The 10,171-nt window shown below is 40.2% G+C and overlaps 1 protein-coding gene across 1 annotated transcript; it reads left to right on the top strand.

The window, feature by feature from the left end:
• Positions 1-810: 810 nt before the first annotated feature.
• Positions 811-8,177, top strand: LOC115101777 (sialic acid-binding Ig-like lectin 14). Its single transcript, XM_029621247.2, has 8 exons — positions 811-868; positions 950-1,025; positions 1,800-2,162; positions 2,355-2,645; positions 6,785-6,881; positions 6,985-7,071; positions 7,216-7,291; positions 7,422-8,177. The coding sequence occupies exons 2-8, from the start codon at positions 971-973 to the stop codon at positions 7,485-7,487; spliced, it is 1,035 nt and encodes a 344-aa protein (XP_029477107.2). The 5' UTR covers positions 811-868; positions 950-970; the 3' UTR covers positions 7,488-8,177.
• The last annotated feature ends 1,994 nt before the right edge of the window (positions 8,178-10,171 follow it).

Here is a 10,171-nt window from a genome sequence, read left to right as displayed (position 1 = left end):
TGCCCTGGCAAGTATTCTTATACTTGCACGTGTAACCTAAAACATTATCCCAGTTTGATTGGGTGCTTGTGTACTCATTCCCATATCAGCTAAAAAATATAAGCCTATAAGGTCTCTGCAATAACTGTTCTCCTCTCTCCAGACCCCAGCTTTCTGTCAGTGAGTGAAGAGGTGAAGTTGAGGGAAGTGGTATCTGCCTCATGCTCGGTGTCTCACTCCTGCCCATCTTATCCCCCTCTCCTCACCTGGAACCACTCCAGAACACGCAGTGTCCAATCACAGCAGCTGACCAACGGCCAGTGGGAAGTGACATCATCCCTGACCTTTAACCCCACCATCAGTGATAACAGCCAGCCTCTGGTCTGCACAGCAGCATTCAGGGGAGGGAAGACAGTAAACAGGTCTAAAACTCTCAATGTCAAATTTAAAGTGGAACAATCCTGTGAGTTAACAACAATGTTTGGAAGATTTATACTTCCATTTCTGTGAAAACATAATGCTTCTGTGCAGATTTAGTGGTACTGAGTGTGAGTAATAGCCCTGACTAAAGTTAACATGGGGATAGGTACAGTAACAATCTTATAATATTTTATACTAATTATAAGAGATTTGACCTTTAGCTTCTGAAAACCTTTCAGTTTGGCAATGTAAAAAAAAATATTGTCAAAGATATTACACTTTAGGGGCTTAACCCTCAAGGGAAGAGCTAAAATCAGTCAGAGACAAAATACGGGAAGTCCAAAAATAAAGAAAAATTAAGAAACGGGTAGTGTAAGCAGGATGGTAATATTTCCTTTATATATCAATGCACTTTGTCTCTGTAGGAGGGTGGATATGAGACTATAGCAAGAAAGATAAAAGCAAGCAAGTAATTGGATTTTAGACATTGAATGTCTTGATTGTAATGTTAGAAATTCAATGGAGAGTAATTCTTTCCCTTTTCCTGCAGGTCCAGCACTAAGAGGAAGGGATGGGGATTGAAAAATTACCATGGCATTTTCTTACTCACTTCTTTTGGCTTGGAGGTAAGACAGTCACTTAACAGCACTATCAACAAGGCAGGTCATACAGGCCATAGTTTTGTCGAACCTTGACTACTGTTCAATCGTGTCGTCAGGTGCCACAAAGAGGGACTTAGGAAAATTGCAATTGGCTCAGAACAGTTTAGCACGGCTGGCCCTTGGATGTACACAGAGTGCTAACATTAATAATATGCATGTCAATCTCGCCTGGCTCAAAGTGGAGGAGAGATTGACTTCATCACTACTTGTATTTTTGAGACACCCATGCATACCTCACAAGACATGTCAGTAGAGGTCTCTTCACAGTCCCCAAGTACAGAACAGACTATGGGAAGCGCACAGTACAATCTAGAGCTATGACTATATGGAACTTTATTCCACATCAAGTAACTCATGCAAGCAGTAAAATTAGATTTTATTAAAATTACAAATACACAGCGGGGTCTGTGAACCAATACAAAACATAGGCACAGACGCATGCACACAAACACACGATAACATACGCACTATACACATGGATTGTGTGTTGTAGATATGTGGTAGTAGAGTAGGGGCCTTAGCACACCCACTTAAAAATAAAAAAGATTTCACAACATATTATGTATAAACTGCCTTTATTTTGCTGGACTCCTGGAAGAGCAGCTGCTGCCTTGTCAAAACAAATATGTACTGTCTGTAGTAAATCATTTGAATTTGATAGAATTTGTTCAAACTTACCAGCGTGGTCAGTTTAATGTCTAACTGCTCTTACTAAATTGTTTCCTACTGCTATTTCAGTGATGGGAGTTGATGCCTCGTCATGGACTGCTGAGGTGCCCAAGTCCGTCTCCGGCCTACGGGGCTCATGCATCGTGATTCCCTGCTCATTCAACTACCCAGAACCAGAGAAGAAGCCCTCCGAATTCACTGGCATCTGGTTCAAAGGCACCCATGATACTATATACCACCCAGACAGCTCCAACATCATCAAAGACTACAGGGGTCGTACAGAGCTGGTGGGAGACCTCCGGCAGAAGAACTGCTCTCTCAGAATCGACCCCCTCCATGACAGTGACAAAGGATCCTTTACTTTCAGGATTGAAATGGAAGACCATAACAAGTATTCATACAAAGAGGACACAGTCTCCATTACAGTGAGCAGTAAGTCCCCAGAGGAAGAATTGACAAGGAGAAATTAAAATGTTGTATTATTGTATCCCATTATTTACCCTAATGATAGCTATAGCTTCTTGTTGATTTAAATTATAGTCCTGAAAGCACAGACCCAATAACTGGTGGATGCATGCCTCAAAGGAACTGCAATAACTGTTATCTTCTCTTTGCTGATATCAGGCTCTCCAGACCCCCCCTCTCTGTCAGTGAGGGAGGAGGTGAAGGTGGGGGAAGTGGTTTCTGCCTCCTGCTCTATGTCTCACTCCTGCCCATCTGATTCCCCTCTCCTAACCTGGAGCCACTCCGGAACACACAGTGTCCAATCACAGCAGCTGACCAATGTCCAGTGGGAAGTGACGTCATCCCTGACCTTTAGCCCCAGCAGCACTGATCACAACCAGCCTCTGGTCTGCACAGCAGCATACAGGGGAGGGAAGACAGTGAAAAGTTTGAAAACTCTCAATGTCAAATGTAAGTGGACCACACCTGTGTGTTAACAACACTGTTTGGTAGATTTACACGTTCACTTCTGTGAAAACAGAGGCTATGTTTGAAATACCCATACTAACATACTGTATACTACATACTATATACTATTAGTTAATTTTAATATAATGTAAACAAACAGTATCAATTCAGTTGAGCATACTAGCGTTTCGACCTGTCTACCAGAAATGTATTATGTTGCTATGCAACCTCTGTTAAGTTCATGTTGTAAGTATCCCTATATTCCTGTTATTAACCTGTTGCGACGAGCAATCCCGTATCCGGGATCCTATTTATAGCCTCAAGCTCATTACAATAACGCAACGTTAACTATTCATGAAAATCGCAAATGAAATGAAATAAATATATTAGCTCTCAAGCATAGCCTTTTGTTAACAACACTGTCATCTCAGATTTTCAAAATATGCTTTTGAACCACAGCTAAACAAGCATTTGTGTAAGAGTATTGATAGCCTAGCATAGCATTAAGCCTAGCATTCAGCATGCAACATTTTCACAAAAACAAGAAAAGCATTCAAATAAAATCATTTACCTTTGAAGAACTTCAGATGTTTTCAATGAGGAGACTCTCAGTTAGATAGCAAATGTTCAGTTTTTCCAAAAATATTATTTGTGTAAGACAAATCGCTCCGTTTTGTTCATCACGTTTGGCTACGAAAAAAACCTGTATCCAGGAGTGTAATTATCTCCGCAAGCTCATTAGCATAACGCAACGTTAACTATTCATGAAAATCGCAAATGAAATTAAATAAATATATTAGCTCTCAAGCTTAGCCTTTTGTTAACCTCTTGATTCTAGCCATCCCGGATCCGGGATCGTGAATACAGCCTCAAGCTCATTACCATAACGCAACGTTAACTATTCATGAAAATCACAAATGAAATGAAATAAATATGCTTTGTATCCGTTCTCGTTGGACTTGGGCTGCATATTTTCTGCCATTTGGGAAGCCACTGGACCTAAGGAAGGCTTTTGATACTGTTAACCTCTTCAGTCGACCCTCTACTTTTTTGAACATTCTGTTAAAAATCGCGCAACATTTCAGCGCCCTGCTACTCATGCCAGGAATATAGTATATGCATTTGCTTAGTCTGTGTGGATAGAAAACACTCAGACGTTTAAAAAACTGGTTAAATCACTGCTGTGGCTTTACCAGAACGGCATTTACATCGAAAAGCACAGGAAAAACTGATCACTGAAAATGGGGAAAATATATCCATGCGCTACTTGAACCCATTGATAAACGTGAACCACAATTAATTGACTGAGGTTGCAGTACCTACAGCTTCCACAGGGTGTCTAGAGTCTTGTCATTTCCTTCAAGTTTTTCTTGGTCAAACACATACAGGACACCGTATCTAATCCGGTCTAGGACCGGATATTTTCGTTGAGTTTCTAGCCGGACATTTTTCCAGACGGACAGCTAATGATCTTTACATCGCCTCCTGATGAATTTTATTGCTTATTAACGTTTACTAATACCTAAAGTTGCATTACAAACGTATTTCGAAGTGTTTTGTGAAAGTTTATCGTCGACTTTTGAATTTTAAAAAATGACGTTACGTTTTGAAACTATGTTTTTTTCGTTTATCACACAGTCTACATATAACGATATCTAGGCTTTATATGGACCGATTTAATCGAAATAAAGACCCAAATAGTGTTTATGGGACATCTAGGAGTGCCAACAAAGAAGATGGTGAAAGGTAATGAATGTTTTCTATTTTATTGTGCGGTTTGTGTAACGCCGAAATGCTAATTATTTTGTTTACGTCCCCTGTGGGTCTTTTGGGGTGTTGCATGCTATCAGATAATAGCTTCTCATGCTTTCGCCGAAAAGCATTTTAAAAATCTGACTTGTTGCCTGGATTCACAACGAGTGTAGCTTTAATTCGATACCCTGCATGTGTATTTTAATGAACTTTTGAGTTTTAACTAATACTATTAGCATTTAGCGTAGCGCATTTGCATTTCCAGAGCTCTAGTTGGGACGCAAGCGTCCCGAGTAGAAGCAACAGGTTAACCATGAGATTCTCATCACAAAATTGTCCAAGTTCAACTTTTCCCCTAATGCCTTGAGATGGATGAAATCATACCTTGAAGGCAGAACTCAGTGTGTCAGAGTGAGCAATGAGCTGTCGCCCACTCGTAGCTATGATGTGGGCGTGCCCCAAGGGTCAATACTGGGGCCCCTCCTGTTCAGCCTGTACATTAATGATCTGCCTTCTGTCTGTACTGGGTCTGAAGTTCAAATGTATGCAGATGATACAGTGATATATGTGCATGCAAAGAGCAAACAACAAGCTGCACAAGAACTCACTACTGTAATGGTCCAGATTACAAAGTGGCTCAGTGACTCGTGTTTGCATCTCAATGTGAAAAAAACTGTTTGCATGTTCTTCACAAAGAGGGCAACAGATGCTACTGAGCCAGATGTCTATGTGTCAGGGGAGAAGCTCCAGGTGGTATCCGATTTTAATTACCTTGGCATCATACTTGATTCCAACCTCTCTTTTAAAAAGCATGTGAAAAAGGTAATTCAAATAACTAAATTCAATCTAGCTAATTTCCGATTTATACGAAATTGTTTTTTAATTTTTAAATTTTATTTCACCTTTATTTAACCAGGTAGGCTAGTTGAGAACAAGTTCTCATTTGCAACTGCGACCTGGCCAAGATAAAGCATAGCAGTGTGAACAGACAACACAGAGTTACACATGGAGTAAACAATTAACAAGTCAATAACACAGTAGAAAAACATGGGCAGTCTATATACAATGTGTGCAAAAGGCATGAGGAGGTAGGCGAATAATACAATTTTGCAGATTAACACTGGAGTGATAAATGATCAGGTGGTCATGTACAGGTAGAGATATTGGTGTGCAAAAGAGCAGAAAAGTAAATAAATAAAAAAACAGTATAAAAACAGTATGGGAATGAGGTAGGTGAAAATGGGTGGGCTATTTACCAATAGACTATGTACAGCTGCAGCGATCGGTTAGCTGCTCGGATAGCTGATGTTTGAAGTTGGTGAGGGAGATAAAAGTCTCCAACTTCAGCGATTTTTGCAGTTCGTTCCAGTCACAGGCAGCAGAGTACTGGAACGAAAGGCGGCCAAATGAGGTGTTGGCTTTAGGGATGATCAGTGAGATACACCTGCTGGAGCGCGTGCTACGGATGGGTGTTGCCATCGTGACCAGTGAACTGAGATAAGGCGGAGCTTTACCTAGCATGGACTTGTAGATGACCTGGAGCCAGTGGGTCTGGCGACGAATATGTAGCGAGGGCCAGTCGACTAGAGCATACAAGTCGCAGTGGTGGGTGGTATAAGGTGCTTTGGTGACAAAACGGTGACAAAACGGATGGCACTGTGATAGACTGCATCCAGTTTGCTGAGAGGTAGCAAAACTGTACTTCAAATCTATGATACTCCCCCACTTAACATACTGCTTGACTAGTTGGGCCCAAGCTTGCTGTACAACATTAAAACCTATTCAGTCTGTCTACAAACAGGCTCTCAAAGTGCTTGATAGGAAGCCCAATAGCCATCATCATTGTCACATCCTTAGAAAGCATGAGCTCTTGAGTTGGGAAAATCTTGTGCAATACACCGACGCATGTCTTGTATTCAAGATCCTTAATGGCCTGGCTCCCCCTCCACTCAATATTTTTGTTAAACAGAAAACCCAGACATATGGCAGCAGATCCACAAGGTCTGCCATGAGAGGTGACTGTAGTGGGCTCCGCCTGCACTTCAGACATCTCCATGGTAACCTGTCTGTGCATTGTGGACTCGGAGCCCCCCGGCTCTGTGGAGTGGTCTCTTCCAGATGGACCCCTGCCCAACCGGTCCAGTACCAGAGTGGAGAGGCATGGGTCAGTTACCATGGTGACCCTACAGAGGGCACTAGGCTTCTCCGAGACCGTCCACTGCCATGCCAGCAACACACAGGGCAATATCACCTTGTCCTTCACTGTGTCCACAAATGGTAAAGGAAACAGTGGGGGAAGTGCATCATAAATGAAGTATTACATACAGTATTAACATCATAAAGGATATCATTGGTACATTAATAAAACAAATGTATTTATTTTTGGACAGATAAGATGTCGATGCTCTACGTTTCAATTGGTATTGCTGCATTAGTGGTGGTAGTAATACTAATTTCCATGTCAGCATGCCTTTTGAACAGGAAGGGGTAAGTTACTATTTTATTTATTTTTGGAGGGAGCTACACAGATTTGTGTTTGTTTTTAGCTGTTTTGTTCTGTTTGTATAAATTGGCAAATTTTTCTCATAAGTGGGAGGAGTCATAGGGACCTGTCAGTAACCTGCAAGCAGGAAGTGCAAACAGCCAAGTGTGCTTCCTCAGATCCCTCAACATCAAGGTATTTTTCTACAGGCTGTTCTATCTGTGATCATAATGTATACATCCTGCTGAGTTGTTAAAGCCCATTAGCCTACATTTACTCTTGTAGTGTCTTATCAAATGACGGGAATACATCTGAGAGTTGTCCTAACTCTATCCACAGGAAAGAGCAGAAAGACACCAGCAGTGAAATCCACACAAACTACTACACCAACGATCACGTATATGGAAACATGGAGGTATGTACTGTGGTTCTACTGCAGACATTTACAGCTGCTGTAGAGATCGGAGAAAAGTTTGCTCTAAATTCAAAGGATATAAAAATAATAGAGGTGTTGTTGATGATATTTCTGATCTGGTTTCCTGTAGATTGAAGAGGATGGGGACCCATACGAGTGTGATGGTGGAGACGAAGCAGTCTATGGTAACATGTGAACACAACAGGAAGCATGTGGAAGTCAGCTGGCCCAGAGGCCATGGTGTTCAGTCTCTCAAAGGTTCCGGTAAAATATTAACATTTTAACCCAATGTAGCAGAACATATTATATATATTATGTATATATATATATATATATATATATATATATATTATATAATATGTTCTGCTACATTGGGTTAAAATGTTAATATTTTAAAACCAAACTGTTTATCATATATATATATATGTATAATATATTATATTTGTTAGCTTGATGTAGGTTTATGGTACTATTGGCTAAAGAAAATGGTACATTCTTATTTGGGCTGTGGCTTTGTGTTATATCTTTTACAAGGCTTATGTTTATTATCTATGGCTTGGATAATTTAGAAAGGTTTTTACTAAATGTCAATTATACACAAAATACTAACCAGTACTTAACAATAGCTTGTTTCACACTTCCCCAGTTGTCTATTGCAATTGTGTGTTGAGGCGGCAGGTAGCCTAGTGGTTAGAGCTTTGGGCCAGTAACCAAAAGGCTGCTAGATTGAATCCCTGAGCTGACAAGATAAAAATCTGTCGTTCTTCCTCTGAACAAGGCAGTTAAACCCACTGTTCCTAGGCCGTCATTGTAAATAATACTTTGTTCTTAAACTGACTTGCCTAGTTAAATAAAGGTTAAAATAAAATAAACATTTCAAATCTGAGGATAGAATACGTGTGTGTGAGCTTTCATTGTTTCTAAACTTGGGGTTGCTCTTTTATTTTTTGAGATTTTCAGCATCTATTTATTTCCCTAGGGTTTGAGCTATTTCAAAATACTGATTTTGTCAATATACATTACCGGTCAAAAGTTTTAGAACACTTTCTTTATTTTTACTATTTTCTACATTGTAGAATAATAGCGAAGACATCAAAACTACGAAATAACACATATGGAACCATGTAAAACCATAAAAGGGTGAAACAAATCAAAATATATTTTTAATTTGAGATTCTTCAAATAGCCATCCTTTGCCTTGATGACAGGTTGGCATTCTCTCAACCATCTTCATGTGGTAGTCACCTGGAATGCATTTCAATCAAAACAGGTGTTAATTTCTTTCCTTCTTAACTTGTTTGGGATAGGGGGCAGCATTTTCCCTTTTGGGTGAATAGCGTGCCCAGAGTGAACTGCCTCCTACTATTATTAATTTTGGATGAAAAACACTCTGAAGTTTCTAAACTGTTTGAATGATGTCTGTGAGTATAACAGAACTCATATGGCAGGCAAAAACCTGAGAAAAAATCCAAACAGGAAGTGGGAAGTCTGAGGTTTGTAGTATTTGAATTCACCCCTATCGAATACACAGTGGTATATGGGTTATTTTGCACTTCCTAAGGCTTCCACTAGATGTCAACCGCCTTTAGAACGTTGTCTTAGGCTGCTCATGTGAAGGGGGGCCGGATGAGAGCTGTTTGACTAAGGGGTCTGCCTACAGCCTCATTCTCAGTCAAGCGCTTTCACTTGAGAGGCAGCTCTCATTCCATTGCTTTTCTACAGACAATGGAATTCTCCAGTTGGAACATTATTGAACTTTTATGATAAAAACATCCTAAAGATTGATTCTATACTTAGTTTGACAAGTTTCTTAGACCTGTAATACAACTTTTTTAACGTTTCGTCCGAATGGACCAGATCGCCCTTTTGGATTTGTTTACCAAACACCCTAACAAAATAGCTATTGGACGTAAATGCACATAAATGATGGACATTATCGAACAAAACAAGCATTTATTGTGGAACTGCGATTCCTGGGAGTGCATTCTGATGAAGATCATCAAAGGTAAGTGAATATTTATAATGCTATTTATGAATAATGTTGACTACCCAACATGGCAGATATTTCCCTGGCTGGTTTGGGCTCTGAGTGCCGTTCTCAGATTATGCTTTTTCCGTAAAGTTTTTTAAAAATCTGACACAGCGGTTGCATTAAGGATAACTGTGTCTAAAGTTCCATGTATAATAGTTGTATTGTTATTGTTACGGATACAGTTATCCTGTGTGTGTGTGTATCCTGTGTGTGTGTTTCTTTTCTCTCCTTCTCCCCTCACAGGTGAAAATCATCACTCCCCAATCAGTCAACAATCAATCAGCAATCAGAAGACACACCTCCTCCTATTTCCTACCCTATCACAGTTCCTTCCCCATGGTTTAAAAACCCCATCATTTGTTTGCTCTAGAGCTCAATCTCTAGCTCAATCTCTCTGTAAATGCCATGTCTGTAGGTCTCTGTGTTTCACTCTCGCTTTGTGTCTTAACCTCTCTTTTGTTAAAGCACCTCCATAGCACTTTGTCATCACCTGTGAGTATTGTTTTTGGTTATGGTGTTTGTTTGTTGCTGGTGGGAAAAGGGGGAAACCAAGACAAGTCGCCCATGGGCATACACTACCCGTAGGTGAACTTTGTTAAATACACTAGTTAGAACTGGGCGGACCACCCACTGTATTTTTGGTTAGTTAGTTAGCTGTTGTTAAAGTAGGCTAGTCTAGCTTAGGGGTGTTTTTGAATACTTATTGTTTCTTTCCTTGGGTCCAGCTCAGCCCCTTTTCCTGCTCCCCCCATTACTGTGTGTTTATAAATAAACCTAGAGTTTGACGGTAGATTTCTGTTGTCGTGGTTATTTCGTTCACACTTTTACTTTGTCACAATAATAATTTG

This window comes from Oncorhynchus nerka, linkage group LG3 (assembly GCF_034236695.1).
Source record: "Oncorhynchus nerka isolate Pitt River linkage group LG3, Oner_Uvic_2.0, whole genome shotgun sequence".
NCBI classification, from domain to species: Eukaryota; Metazoa; Chordata; class Actinopteri; order Salmoniformes; family Salmonidae; genus Oncorhynchus; species Oncorhynchus nerka.
The sequence above is the reverse complement of the archived record's forward strand: the minus strand, read 5'-3'. Positions and strand labels throughout refer to the sequence as shown.